This window comes from Corvus brachyrhynchos, unplaced genomic scaffold (genome assembly GCF_000691975.1).
Source record: "Corvus brachyrhynchos isolate BGI_N302 unplaced genomic scaffold, ASM69197v1 scaffold142, whole genome shotgun sequence".
NCBI classification, from domain to species: domain Eukaryota; kingdom Metazoa; phylum Chordata; class Aves; order Passeriformes; family Corvidae; genus Corvus; species Corvus brachyrhynchos.
In genome coordinates, this window is record NW_008237226.1 from 922,579 (window position 1) to 938,268 (window position 15,690).

Genomic DNA, 15,690 nt, shown 5'->3' on the forward strand with positions numbered 1-15,690 from the left:
ATAAGAAAGCAAAGACTAAAACAAGACAGTCAGCCATGTAGTTGGTCCATCTGCTAACATACAAATTGTTCTATGAGGTACGTTTCTCGCTATCCTAATCAAGTTTAGCTTTTAATATAAAAGAGTCTATTCTACAAATTAACAGACTTCTCAGCCCCAGATTTTGCCTAGATTTTAGCTACATTTGTTTCTGGCTGTGTTAGGCAGTGATGAATATCTTTCCATTATAAATCATATGGAGGCTGGATGGCTACTCTTTGGCCTTCTGCTCAGAAGTGGTGCTGATTTTTAAAGCAATGTGTTTTGTCTTGGCTAAAATGCAGTGAGATAGCGTTTCTCTTAGTTCCCTCCTGTTAAGCAGTTGGTTCTTCATTTACTTGTGGGTGTTACCTTCATCTACACAGTTTCACTATTGTGTAACTTCTAGTGCCTGCAATCAGATGTGACATTGATCAGTACTGAAAAGCACCAAGAGAGATGGATTTTTCAACTAGGACTGCTCTTTATGTGGCTTGATGCAGGACTACTTGATATCTGGTCAGCTTCCAATCTAGCTGTTATTTATAATGTACTGTCCTGTAAGCATCTGACTCTACCCCAGCTGAGCAGGCCAGGCATTGTGAAACATCATGTTTATTAACTATAAATCACACTTTCAGTTATTTATGTCCCCTTGGATGATATTGCTGGCTATACTCTATTAGTTGGAATTACTCTTCTGATAAGGAGGATTTGGCCTGCTTCTCACTCTGTCAGGTCCTTTTCATATGCTGTACACACAGAGCCTACCCACATATGAATTCTTTGTCATTAGAGCTGTGTTCATAGCTGCACAGTTAGCAGTGAATTTCACCACTGCAAAGTCCAGACATATAATATTAAAAAAAAAAGGATGATCCTGCAGCACTGAGAGCCTTCTTGTCACATGGCTCTGTGGCAATTCCCTGACTCGTGTTGCCATGGTCTGACTGGCATGTCTGCAATTCTACCTTTGAAAAAGAGGAAGGGGAGCTTTGTTAGAGTCTGACCCATATATCAGTCCAGACTCAATATTGCAGGGCTGGATGGTCAGACTATGATCTATGGCGTTTATATGCTTAATGTTATCTTTAGCAGACATTGTCCAAAAATGCTGGCAGGAAACAGCCCCAATAAGATTGTTTCAGGGGAATGGAATAAATCACACAGAAGGGTGAAACTGCACTCTTAGGGCCCAGGCACCCTCCTGTCTGACATTTTCCTCCTTCCTAGACTATTTGTGAGAATGTGATTTATTGCTCACATTTCCCTTGCTGTTCTTGCCTTCTGCAGTGACACTGGTATGAATGCTAACACTTTTCCAAATTTCTGACTTCATTAAATGCCCACAAAACTGGACTATTAGTTCCTGACTTTTTCACTTTGTAATAGGTTTCTTCTGTTCATTTTTAGCTATAGCAAAAGCTGAAATCTAATGTTACTAGGATTTTGGGTTTAAGCAAACTGCTTTACAGGGTGGGGTTTTCTGGCTTTGGTTGGTAGAGCAGGATGACTTTCAGCCTTAGTCACTCTGCTTTAACCACAACAGTCTCGCAAGCCCCGGGTTACTGATGCAATCCTGATCTTGGATGCTGATTTCTCACCAGAACGATCTTTTGTAACACTGTAGCTCAAGTAAGGTACAGTTTTATATGTCTGGAAATGTATCAGCGTGTCAAGGTTAAGTCACTGAATGTGCCAGACAGGCATATTTTACACAGGCAGATGAAATTCTGAAACCCTGCTTGTGTTGCTTAGCCACAGCTGTAGCTTCGTTTGTTATTGAATGCTCATAAATGGATTTGCTGCAGAAGAAAAAGGCTGCTTGCAGTTACTCCTCTGCTCTGTGCAGTCTACAAAAACTCTTTCCTCAGACCCCAAAGCAAGAGTATAAACGAGATTTTATTTAAATTCCTGAGTTAAGTAAGTGGCCAGGAGACCTCATAGAGACTGGGGAAGGAAATAAATGAATTGATGAGCACATTTACTAACCCAGTCCAACCTCTGGAAATCAAACTATTTAAAAAAAAAAAAAAAAAAGCTTGTGATAATCTGTGTTTTTTGCTTGTTTGTAATTCAATGTGACAAATAACTGCTTTTCCCCAAAGGTAATTTCTTTCAATGTGACTGACTTTATAGGGTTCAAATTTTCACAGTAAATAAGTCAAGGACTTAGCCCTGTCTGTGGGAACCAAATTAAAAGCAGCCTGCATTTCAGAGGGGCTGTAAGTTCCCACCAAGCAAAACGCTTCCAGAAGTAAGTCCCTTTTAGCTAGATTCGTGAATACGGTGTCAGGCTGCCAAATTCAATCCCCCTAGGATGCGGTTTTATTGCCAAAACAAGCAACTTGATTTTATATCACATTTTCAAAGCCAACAGCTCAGTGCCCCCTACTGACTAAATATTCTCAGCGGCCAGCAAGAATCCCGTTCAAAGGTCTTCAGATCAATGCTTTTCTGTTTCATTGCTGCCCTCTGTCTTCTTACAGTTCCTGTTAAAAATTTCTATCGCTACATTTTCAAAGTAAATACTGTTTTTATATTCAACAGAAGTCAAGAGACTTTCTTAAATCACTCTATGAAATCTACTTGTGATTCATGTCTCTCTTTGTGTTGAAAGTCTTTTAATCACTCAGATAGTCCTTGCAAGACAGGACAGTAAAATACTGTAGCACAGATAAAAAGCTGCTGGCTTAACATTAAGGAGTTGAAGATTAAATAAATGTCAGGAATTGCTGTTAAAAAGCTTCTGCTTCTTCAACAGGACCTCAGAATGGCTGTGGTGGTTACTTGTCAACTTCAGCTTCTACCTTTGGCCCTCCAGTTTCCAATGTGACCAGAAGATATGAGAAAAATTTGGACTGTGTATGGATCATAACTGCACCTGTAAACAAACTGATCAACCTCACCTTCACTTCATTTGAGCTTGAAGCACAGTCTGCTCAGATTTGCCGATATGATTATGTCGAAGTAAGAGAGCTGCGTATTTTAACAAGAAAGTATCAGTGAGATACAATCCATTATGTTCTCCATGAGGCTAATTTAACTAACAGAAAATGATCTTAAGAAGAAATTAAATTGCTTAACATAATTAAATATTTTCATTGGGTTAGATTACAACTCCAGATGTCATCCTGTCTTTTTGGAAACCAGTAAGAGTTTTAACATTACACACACTTCTGGTCTCAGACTGCTCATTTAATGAGTATTTATTTCACAGAATAGAAACAAAACAAAACCCAAACACATGTAAAGCAAAACTTCAGAGTAAACTTGCAGATTCATTATCATACACAATTGCTTGAAAGGACTTAAATTAATAAAATTTTTCATATCTTTTTTTCATCAAAAGTCTTGGTGCTCAGTGCTCACCTGTAGAAGCTATTTTCTTGGAGATGAGCATACAAAACATCAAATAGCAGAATCCTGCTAAACAAACTCCATCAAGGAATGTTATAGATCCTGTTGAACATTTGAGATACTCAATGAAGCAATTAATTCATTCTACATTTTGATGAATAAAATCAATCTTCTCACTGAAAAGCACTTTGAGTTTACATATAATAAAGAAATGAGAATGCCAAATTAAAATGTAATCATTTTTTGATAGATTTGCTGAGACAGCACCAGAATGTTCCATAATGAGATTTACCCTGTCCAACAGAATTAGTTAATATGGCAGTGAATAATTACGGTCATCAAGAACATCCTATTAAAGCACAAGAGCACATACTGGGCTTTCAAGTAAACGAAATTGTAATGTAAGGAGGGGTCAGAGAATTTTATTTTCCTTTATTTGTTTGTTGTGCCTAAACTATTAGTTATATATTTTGCTTCTTTCAGCTTTACGATGGAGATAATGAAAATGCCAATTTAGTTGGAACATTCTGTGGATCTACAGTGCCAGCTCCTTTTCTTTCTACCCATAATTCCTTGACGGTGAAATTTCACACAGACAATTCTGTGGAAAGGGCGGGTTTCAATGCCACCTACACCACAGTGGATCGTAAGTATACATATATATATATGTATGCATATAAATTGGTGACACCATTAGCATGTATTTTGCTTTTTGTTTTCCTTCCAGAGACTCAAAGGTAAATACAAAAGTATACCATCCAAAACTCAACTCCATTTGAGTTTTTCTCAAAAAATAGTTTCCCCAGTTTTCACTCTACGATGCATTTGCTACTGTTTTACACAGGCCTGTGTGGAGGAATCTATAATGCAACTTCTACATCCCTGACTGCAACATCTCCTAATTTTCCGAATGAATATCCACCATTTACTCTCTGCACTTGGGTCATTGACGCCCCTCCACAACAGCAAGTCAGGGTGGTGGTAGAGGCCTTCCACCTCCATTCCAGCCAGGACTGCTCTCAGAACTACCTAGAACTCCAGGATTCACCAACAGTAAGAAATTTACAGGGGATACTATTCCCCATTCCCATTCAGCTCCCTTTACTGTTTGGAAAGAGAGAAGAAATCTACTGTTTGGTAATATATTCATTGATGATTCTTTGTGAGGGGCACATCCAAAGCATTACTCACCGTGCCCCACTTAAGGTAGGGTAACTACAAAGACCTCACAGAGGCACTCTCTGCACACATGGAGTTAGAACTGGGCAAGTGTTACACAGTTTTTCACAGTTGCACCAAGTAACAGTGCTGCCAAACTTAACACCCAGAAAATACTGTCCCACAGCAAGTTTTGTGCTTCCTCTCATCCAAGAACCGTAATAAAAATGAATATTCATGCCAGGAAGAGTGTTTTTAAAAACACCACAAAAAAACCCCAACTATTTATGTCCCTCATATTACACTATTCTAAACCTTCTTTCATCATTTCTCATTTTGGCATGAGAATACCTGTTATATTATATTTGTTTCTAATACTAATTCCACATGAAATGTTGAGATATTATTAAGTGATTTCCATGAGAACTTTAAAATGCAATTTTATAACTGGTATATAAAGTGTTGAGAGATTTATTTACCTTAAGTAAATAAAAAACTGAATTAAATCATTAAGTAACTTGTGATGTATTAAATTCCAGCAGAGTCAAGGGTCAGCCCATAGATTCTGTGGCACTGAAACGTTTCCAGTCCCTGAATTTTATTCTTACGATCGCACTGCCATTGTGACTTTCAAGTCAGATGAATATATGATTAACAATGGAGTCCGATTTTCCTATCAAGCTACAGGTAAGCCTGAAGAAATGCCCCAAAAAAATCTATCTACTATTCTCTTTGTTTATTTCATACATTGAAAAGCAATACAGAGATCTGAAATCCTTATATGTTTCTGGTTTTCTGTCTCAAGGTTGCAGCAGAGAGTACAATCAGACATTTGGTTACCTGAAGAGCCCTGGCTGGCCTGGTCCTCACCCCAATAATATGGATTGTTCTATCATTCTTCGAGCTCCCCCAAATCACACAATATCTCTCTTTTTCCATTATTTCAGTTTGGAAGACAGCATCCAGTGTTCACGTGATTTCCTAGAGGTATCTTGCAAGTATACATATTTTGTGAGCCTGTGTAAAAATCTACTGAATTCAAAGGATATTAATAAGTTTGGATCAAGTCTGAGTTCAACTGACTGAATTAGGAACTAATTTATTGCTACAATTTTATGGTGAAAAATACTTAGATGTTATAGTAAGAGGTTAAACAATACACCCTAGTAAGTACAAACCCAGTGAATAAATAGTTTCATTATCAGCTAACTCATCTTTACCTAGCTCTTGTTGAGGTTACCCAGTTAACAAAGTCGTCTGGAATAGCTTGTGTTTGATATTAACATCTATGCATGAACAGAAAGCCATAAATGTGAGTGGGTTTGTTACAGCAGTAGATTCCACCTGGTTGATATTTTTCTCTAGAAAGATTTTTTCCTAAAAAAGCAATTAAAAAAAAAAAAACAAAAACAAACCTGAAACCAACAAGCTCTAGTGACAACTGTAAGATACTTGCAAAAGTACTTCGTGTCAATGAAAAGGGTATCTTCCTCCTACACAATCCTCACTCTTGCAGGTTTCCCTGTTCACTGGTCAGATAGCAAAACCCAGACGTCTGTGGCAAAATCATTATTTAGCTCTCCTTTCATATCCTCTTTACTGTCTCAAGAAATGGATCTAAGTACCAGCATTATTGGAGAACAGAAAAAAAATCAGATTAAATCTGAGCTATGTAATATGATCTGTGTCTCAATGTGACTGGGGAAAAGAGTAGTCTGCAGGGTGAAGAATCAATCTTTTCCTCTGGAATATTAACATTTCTTATGAAAAGCAAAACATGGGCTTGAATTGCATAAGGACATCTTAGCTACTAGTTAATTTTTTTCAGTCAGGAGATACACCACATTATAACACTTAGCTGCCTGTTTCTGATGATACTTGTTCTGTGCAATTACTTACAAAACAGACCAGTTAATGGTCTCTTTTTCCTTCTACATAAGAATATGTGGTAGGAAAAAAAACAGTATTAAAATGACAGCTATAGTATGCATGCAAGTCACTACTTTGTGCTGTGTTTGTAACTGTGAAGAATTGTGCTGGTGTATAACAGGCATAGGAAGTTAATGTTGACAGTATTTTTTGTGTCTCCTGAAGGTCAGAAATGGGAGTGATGTGCAATCACCCCTACTTGGCAGGTTCTGTGGAAACACTGTGCCCAGTCCCATCTTCCCCCAAAACCATGTTGTCTACCTTCGTTTCAAGAGCGATTTTTCAGGGGCTCATGATGGATATGAAATTACTTGGACTTCATCATCAAGTGGTAAGGCTGTAGCTACAAAATAATGCTACATAGAAGGAAAATGCAGCAATGTGGAATTCAACTCTTTTTGGACCCTGCCTCATCACTACTTTAGACCTTCCCTAGCGCCCACAGTCCACCCTACTCAGTCACTGGAGAGATGTAGTTGCTTCTCAAGACCAGTGGGGCAAGATTCATTTCACGAGATGGAAGCAATTCCGTCTCCCTAATATAGACTTTAGAAACCTCAGATGATACAATCCACTTAAGATGAAGACCTCCTTCTTTCACTGAGGGGCAGGAAAATATCAGGAACATCTACCTTGGGATCTACAGAGTGGTGGTGGTGGTGGTGACTCACCTTGCTCCGATAGTCCAGTTGTGATATGCCCTAGAAGCTAGGCACAGCTAAGCCTGAAGAGGACAGGAAGTTGCCCCAAGAAAATAAACTACCTATAATGCTGTGTAGTGACTATGTCATGGACACATTCATGAATGGCTTATGAAATGGCAGTGAACAGCTGGGTAATAGTTTCTTCATGACATGGAGTTACTGGAGGTAGAAAAGCTCGTGGCCAGATAAGAAGCACTGCAGAATAACCATACAGTACTTAGTGACCCAGTGATGGAAAGGCAGATAAAGTTCAGTGTAGGAAATTGTCAACAAAGAATGTGGTCAAAAAAAAGACAATCCTAACTTTACTTGCAAAAATATGGGCACTGAGTTGACTTTAAGTACTCAACAAGAAGATCTTTGGGGTAAAATAGTTTCATGAAAACAAAAGTTCACTAAGCGTCAAATAGACTGGCATAGTGATAGAAATTATTGGGAAAGGAACAGAGAAGAAATAGACAGCCACTGTATAAATCCATAGTACACACACAAATTGAATCATGTGCACAGTTCTGGTCTCTTCCCCTTATAAAAAATCAGGATTAATAAAGGGCTCAAGATTAAAAAGGCTTCTGTATGAGGTATGCTGAGACTTTTTAATCTGGTTAAGAAACTACTGAAGTCTATAAAATCGAGTGATATTGGATCATAAATAGTGATCACCTGTTCACTGACTTTTCCCATAGAAGAACTAGCAGCCATCATATAAAGCCAGGAGCTCATAGGTTCGAAACAAACTAAACAAACCAGTTCTTGATACAATATGCAGTTAAATTGTGGCGCTCCTTCCCACAGCATGCTACAAATTTACATGGATTCAAGGGCTACACACACAAGTTCATGGAAGACATCTGATAAACATTATTAAGTAGAAAGATGCCATCTCCAGGAGCAGTAAGCTGAAAATTCTTGGAGACTGAGGTTAATCTGGGGCATGACCTGCATATTTTTGCTCTATAAACTTGCATTTTCCCCAGGTCATCTGCTTCTGCCCACTGTTGAAGATTGAATTTTGATAGAAATGGACTTTGATTTACTTAATATGACTAATTTCTCTGAGCTGTTCTCTATATTTTTCTATCCGATGAGGATTCACTACTTTTCATGCCTAAAAACAGTCACAGTGAATTCATCTCCAGTTGAGTAGCTGGGAACTGAACTGATTAAGGCACAGACTTAAAATTTCAGTTCCTGTTTCAAAGAATTTGGGGGGGGAGGGGGTGTGGTTTTTAATATTCAGTGATGGTCTAATGTACATTGCATATTCTAGAGCCTCAGTTTTATCTCTTACTTATTAGTGTTCTTAGCCACATTAGTTGTCACAGCTCAGTCTCTCTGTTTTTCAGCACTACTACTAATACTGTACTAATGCACTACATCATGTATTACCCTGTGAAACTAAACCTTCTAGGCCAACTAACAGTGTCTGCTTCCAGGATGCGGCGGAACATTATATGGCACCACTGGCTCATTTGCCAGTCCCCGGTACCCAGCAACTTACCACAGCAACACTGACTGCGAGTGGGCCATTACTGCGCCCCAGGGACGAATTGTCACAGTGAACTTTGATTTCATCAGCATCGATGACCCAGGGGATTGCAGCAGCAACTATCTGATCCTCTACAACGGGCCAGATGCCAGCCATCCCCCTGCCGGGCCCTACTGTGGCACGGTACGTATTGCCTTCCCTCTGTGACCCCAGAAGTGGTTAAAAGGATTTTTTACTGTTTCGTGTACAAGACCATTTCCCTAATTCTGGCAGGAGTTCCACATAGATGAGTGGAAGTGAGGCATAAGGCAGGTGTGGCACCTTAGAAGCCTTCCAACTCAGACCGTACAGTGACATCTAGTGGGAGGCATCAAACAAGTTTGCTCCGTACTTCGTTGTATTTGTGATTTAAATATTTGCAATAGCCTGAGGGAGAAATGCAGCAGCAGTAACTAGAACAGACCTGAGATCACTGTCAATCTATGGTCCAATTTGTGCCTCAGTTTTAACTCTCTGTCTCTTTCAAAGGATCTTGATGTTCTATAAAGCTTTTCATTTTTCTTGTCTTTCATTTTAGGACACAAACATTGCTCCATTTACTGCTACATCTCATCAAGTCTATATAAAATTTCATGCTGAATATGTGACTTTACCATCAGGATTCCAGTTAAGCTGGACGAGCTAAAACGCTGTTTATGAGAAATATATTACCATTCCATGCTATACTGAAGAGACTCTAGATCATAAAGGAGGTTTGAAGTCCAGTGATGATAATTGCAGCTGAAAGAAGGTCTTTTAAAAGTTACTGTAAATGCAGCTGTTATGAATTTGGAATTCTGTCAAAAAACCCCTTGGTCTCCCATTGTACTGAAAATAAACTATTACCTACCCAACTGGGAAAAAGAGCTTTTGCAACATATTATTTATATTCTTCTACATAATTTCAAAGTTTCACAATTAATGCTATAAAAAGTGAATTACCCAGGATAAAACTTACACATTAAGTTAATAAGAGGACAGAAGACATGAAGCCGTCTTTAATTAGTTCTCTAGAGTTAAGTGGTTTTGTCCCAAGCATCTCTGAAAATATCAGCTTAAGTTTTATTCAAATTAGATCAAATCAGAATTTGCTAAAAAATGGTCCCTGTCCTACAACCACTTAAACAGATAACTGTGCTGAAGAACTTTCAGTAATACTGTGCATTGGGTATAAGAACCCAGCTGAATCAGTACTTGAGCATTCACTGAAGTTTAACAAAGCAAGGACATGATATGGTTCTAAATCTTAACCACATTAAGAAGTAATGTCAGGATCAGAGCCCTATGTTCAATATATTCAGATACCTGTAGTTATACTTGTTGAATTACATTTTCAAGCTTCAAAGTCTATTTTATGACTGAATATAAAATACTTTTGAGACTTTTAGTAACTATGTCACTCTTCTAGTCAAATTGTAGGCAACTACCTAGACATTTATGAAACAGATATAACTTTGGAATAGGGCAGACATAAAAATATCAATTGACCTTTGACTACAATTAGTTTTTCCCTTCCCCAGGCTAACATACATCATACATAAAAGATGTTGTTGACAGGGTATACAGAGGACACTGATTCCCACCATGAAACATTTTTTGTCACAATCCAGAACAAATGACCAATTCATTTCCTGAATGTCAACTGTAATGGACAGACAAGAGAAATTTGGACAGCAGCAAAGGAACATGGCCTTATGAGAATTCTTCCTTCACAACTATTACAAGGAGTCACTCACAGTGAAAACAATTCCTTAATTTGATCATTCCAGTAATAATTGTGAAATTATATTAAAGTGTAAGTGGCAGTTTTAACAAAATCTAGGAACACTTTGAAGATTTCCCAGTGAATGCCGAAAAAGCCATCATTCCACAAACATACAAAACTTTATTACAGCTGAGCAAGCAGATACTCTGATTAAGATAAAATGTAGAAAAAACAAAGCAGACAAAAAGGACAAACTATAAAATACAACTCAAAATCCTCTGGTGGTAAGTTAGAAAAAGAGAAACCTGTGAAGTCCCACTGGCCAACAGAATGAGATGTAAGCCAGCATTTTATAATTGTCCAAGGATTAAGAAAAACTGAGTCTATGTACAGGTCCACTCAAACTGATGTGGTATTTGCAGTCAAAGGATGATGCAATCTTTGTCCATATGGTTTATTAAAACTCCCTACAGGTGACAGCAAGCAATAAAGAAACATCTGAACTGTCTGGACATAAAGCCACAAAATAAATTCTACAGACAGCAATGTGTAAGGAACTCCAGGTACTATCAAGCATGGATTGAGTGATTTGCCTGCAGAGATAAGGAGGACCGTATTGGTCCCCTGTGGAACGCGGCATCACAGGCTTTATGAACGTCCATTGTGACTCTGACCTTCCTATGAGTCACCATGGATTTGGTGCAATTGGTGCACCAAATCTGCAGTTGGCAGAGAATCCCCTCAAGTTCTTGATGCTGTCACTTGCTGCTGGGTGGCTGGACGTGGAAGCATCAGATTTTGGGCATGAATCAGCTTGGCAAGAATGTTGTCATTTTCTGCATTTCACCAGCCCGGAGCACAGCTCAGCTGGAAGCCACATGTGAAAGGGAAGGATATGTCCCTCCAAACAGCTCCCTGCCACTGCAGGCAGTGTTCTGTGGTACGTTCATTGCTCCTGCTAAAAGTGGATCAGCCCTGTCAGAAATGCGTTCTCAGGTTAAACCTCGGCCTTTTTGCAGGTGTGACAGAGCATAAAATGGCAAACAGAAACCTGCATGTGGTTTTAATGAATGAAGTTCATTAGTGGCTCTTCAAGGCTGGTGTCAGCTCCACCTCACACAGTTTAAGGACACCAAGCTGCCCGAGGACACGGCAGTCCCTGAGCTCACCGCACTGAGGCTGGTCTGCTGACTTAGGGACTGCTATGGAGATGTGCTCCGGGCACCTTCACATGCCTGAGGCCATTCTGGTAACACAACCTCTGCCCTTAGGATCTCATGGGGAACTCTGTTAAATTGGTGAGTTTGCTGAAATCTATACTTCAAAAAGACTGATTTCATGAAGAGAAAAAGCATGTTTCACCTCAAAGCAATTAAATGCTTTTGGACATTTTTTTATACAATAAATACTTGCTGCTGGCAAGATCTTCTGTCGTATCATCAAATTTAAAAAATCATTGGAATTCTGCAGAAGAAAAGACTAAAGAGCACTATGAATGGGAGGAAGAGAAATTTTTAAGGTTTTTTTTTAAATCCAACAATAACTAACTAATGCTTGGCACATTTTTAAATGTTGGAAGTACTCAGTACCTATGCATAATTTTATTGACAAATGAGTAAAATGCATGAGGTTATTTAGAGAAAAAAAGAGGTCCAGCAGAGAATTTGTGCTCATGAAGACTGTTGAATGAAGCTACTGGTACAAGGTTCAATTGATCTAGCCAAACTGACTCTCACCAAAAATAGTCGAAGTCTAAAATTAGAGTAAATTATCAAACCCATTCTTTAAAAAAAAAAGGAACAAAGGAATAAAGAAACGAAGTAACCTGCTGCTGTCCTCTAATTTATATGAGGAGCGACAACAAAAATACCAACTGCAGAAGTATTAAAGTGGAGGTCCTTAAAGAAGAGAGCTGCTATTAATCCATGTTTCTGTCTTGGAAGGTAAGAAGTAATTTAAAACACTTGCTTTAAAAGGAACCCACAGCACACACAAACAAGCAGAACAAATGATCTGGAAAGAATTATTCCATGGAACTTCTATGTGCTTTTTGCAGTGTACAATTCCAAAGAAAAAAAATCTGTGTTTAATAAGAAATATAGCTTCGTCTCACAACACTGCTTTTACGTCTGTGTACACTGCTATTTTATAATGTCATTGTTGTGAATGCTGCATGTCTGTATTGCAATAACTGCATGGCTACAACCTCCCTCTGTCAATTGCAAAGCACGGATAATGAATGTGCAGGTTTTCACTTTCTAGAGCCTGCATGGTTTTATGTTACATGTAAATCTTCTTCTGCTTGTTACTATAGATGTTTATTCTTATATAAAAGTAATTTTATGAGGCAGTTATATATAAATGGTAAGCCCTCCAAAGACCAGGATTTGAAGAATAAGCACTAAAATGTCTGTAACAACGTTTTTAATTGCCTTTCCCATGTAGCAAGACTGTTCTTTGGAAATGAGAAATAATACCACAATGAGATATTCTTAGGGTTATAGTTACTTGAAGTAAAGGAGACAGAAGATACACAGCTAAATGCCAGAAATCATGGTGCTGGTCAATTTAAAACATTAGCTAATTTTAGTTAAATTTACAAAGCAATTTTGACTGAAAAACAGTTTTCAATTGGTTCATTAAGCAAAGGAGGAGGTGTCTCGGTTCCCCATAATAACACAGGATACGTGTCCTAGGCACCAGAATTAACAAATTTGGAGTAATTATTTTTTGTCAACTGCCAAACTAAAACTGGAGGATTATTTTTCAGTCCTAATTAAAATGAAATGCAACAAAAATTCATGGGATTGACTATATTGTTCCTAATACAAAACAACTGCAACAATACAGGTTTATTAACAAATAAATGTATAAAACGTTTATTAAATGATAATAAAACCAGAGGCCAACTTCTAGGAGTTTGCTTATATAAGGAAATGATTGGAAAAATAAATATTGCCAGTTATCACACTTAGTGAGTGTAATGTTGATGGATACCTTTGTAGTAGCAGTGCCCAGCACTACACAACTGGTTTTGCAGGGGCGTGCTGCTGTTGTATGGTTTTGATGACACGCTATTCCTGCATTAATGTTGCCCATTATCACAGCTTTTCTTGGAGGGGGAAAGCAGGGATAGAAATAGAATAATAATGTAAAACAAAATTTCCGTGGTGAATAGAAGTACCTAGGACAGCGAAAGCAATGGAGCCATCAGAGCTGCTCCTCCCCTTGCTGATCCCCAGCGCAGTGAGAGGAGCCAGCAGGAGGCAGGTCCAGCCGTCACTGCCCAGGCGGAGCAGGCTGGAGCACCACTGCAGGGGCAACTTCTCCCTCCTCTGACCAGCACAGGGAAAACTGCAGCTCTGCCACACAATCATGGCCATCCATCGACCAATAGTCACCTACTTTAGCCTGCAGTCCTAAGGACAGAAGGCATATGCCAGTCTCTGCAAAGAACTCAGGCATCTGCTCTACAAACATTTAAGCCAAGTGATGGATTTAGAACAGATCTGACAGATAGCAAAGATATTTTATAGTTGTTTCATAAGCAAAAAATCAGTAGCTATAAGATACAGCAAGACCTAAATAGAAAAAGCTTCTACTGTGAGCTCAAGCACTGTACATGTGGGGAGGGCTCTACTGGCTGGTCCCTAGGCACAGGCTGACCAGTCTCCAGCTGGGGGTATAGAGGGAGCTAGGAATATCTGGGGCCAAAGGGGTTTTGGAATGACTGCATGTACTGGGAAGAGATGGGGGGATAAGAGGAGACTGGGTGACTGCAGTGACACAGACCCTCTGCAAGAAATGACTCTCCATGACTGCTGAAGGGACAATCTGAAAAATCAGTTTTCATGATCAAGAACCTTTGGACAGTGTGGCTTGCGTAGCTTCCTTCCCACATCTTCTCAGACAATTGGTACTCAGTGTCCAGGAGGCACTGTGAAACTCTAAAAGGAAGGCTTGACAGCAACTCCCCTTTGCCAAATTCAATGCAGACCTGACTGGGGTATGAATTCATGCTCAGACAAAAGGTTTGCTCAAGCAGGACCCAGAGAAGGTCACATAAAAGGTGTGAATAATAGATGAATTCTTTACACAACAACAGGATAATGAAATTACCTAGATGGCTGAAAACCCCACAATCTTGATGAAAGGGAGTAATGAAAATATGTTTATTAAGTGGGGAGTAACTAAATACTTCTATGGTAGGGGTAGAATGTGAATATCTAGGCCACATGCAATGTATTGATCACTGCGTAAATGGGGCAGAGAGAAGAGAGGTGAGCTTCGCATTAGCCATGAAGACTGTTTTTTGGGTGTCTTGTTAGAGTCACGTGTGCTGTTAATTGGAATAAGGAAGCAGGACCACACTTACAGACAATTAATCTGCAGGGGCCTTTGCTACCAAATGACACCTGCGATCATTTGCCATGAAAAAAGAGCAGCAGACATGTTAGCACTTAGGTCTTTGGGACAACTGACTGGTGGCAGTCAGGGCATTTTCTTAGACAGGAAAGGGATCCAGATTCATGTTTCTGCAGACAAAAAAAGAACTGTACATCACTGTCCTGTGTATCTGAGTGACAGTAGGTTCTGCTGAGAAATCCAGCTACAAGGAAGTTCTTCCAGTTGTATCTTGTAAGAAAGACCTGAAAGCAGACAGTAACTTCAGGAAGGTCTCAAGGTAGGAAACTCCAATTAGGAATAAACATGCTACAATTCTGCAGTCTGATATTAAATCCTTACATTCCAAAAAAAAGGAAAAGTTGAAGGCACGCCTCCAGAAAGTTTTTTATTTGCTGGCTTAGGCAAATGTTCATCATCTTGGTTTCTGCGGATACCATTTTTAGGCTACTAAGTAACACCATGGGGTGCATATGCAAAATTCAAAGCGGTGGTTCTCAATGGGTAGCTGGCTTTAGGTAATTTTATAGATTTAGTCATTAATTGCTCTGAACTTCCGCATCTGTTGAATGACAGTAAGTAGGAGCTTCTTAACTACTATGGAAGAGGTTACATGCTTAACTAGATTCTGGGCAGTAAGGCTGTAACTCCAACGCCAAGGTCTGTCGAGGCCAGTTACAAGTGCTCAGAACACGGACACAGCCTTGTGACCGGTATTGCTACTAGAGCCGACTAGAAAATCCATGAAGGCACCTGAAGAAAAGGAAACCGCTGGTTAAATGCACCGGGCTTTTTTGCTGTGGATTATTTTGGCGATCATGTGTTTTGTCTCCGGCAGCCTTTCCAAACCCGGAGCGCTCCGACCGTCCCGGCCCGACCCCTCC

General features: G+C 39.2%; 1 protein-coding gene across 1 annotated transcript in view; it reads left to right on the plus strand.

Annotated features, from left to right (window-relative positions):
* The window catches only part of CUBN (cubilin), a 143,939-nt gene extending 134,395 nt beyond the window's left edge, over window positions 1-9,544 (plus strand). The window contains exons 60-67 of the mRNA XM_008629880.2: window positions 2,783-2,988; window positions 3,862-4,024; window positions 4,223-4,431; window positions 5,076-5,223; window positions 5,342-5,523; window positions 6,631-6,796; window positions 8,606-8,841; window positions 9,236-9,544. Coding sequence (XP_008628102.1) covers window positions 2,783-2,988; window positions 3,862-4,024; window positions 4,223-4,431; window positions 5,076-5,223; window positions 5,342-5,523; window positions 6,631-6,796; window positions 8,606-8,841; window positions 9,236-9,343 — 1,418 coding nt within the window. The 3' untranslated portion in view covers window positions 9,344-9,544. The remainder of the gene's footprint in view (window positions 1-2,782; window positions 2,989-3,861; window positions 4,025-4,222; window positions 4,432-5,075; window positions 5,224-5,341; window positions 5,524-6,630; window positions 6,797-8,605; window positions 8,842-9,235) is intronic.
* Window positions 9,545-15,690: the final 6,146 nt, after the last annotated feature.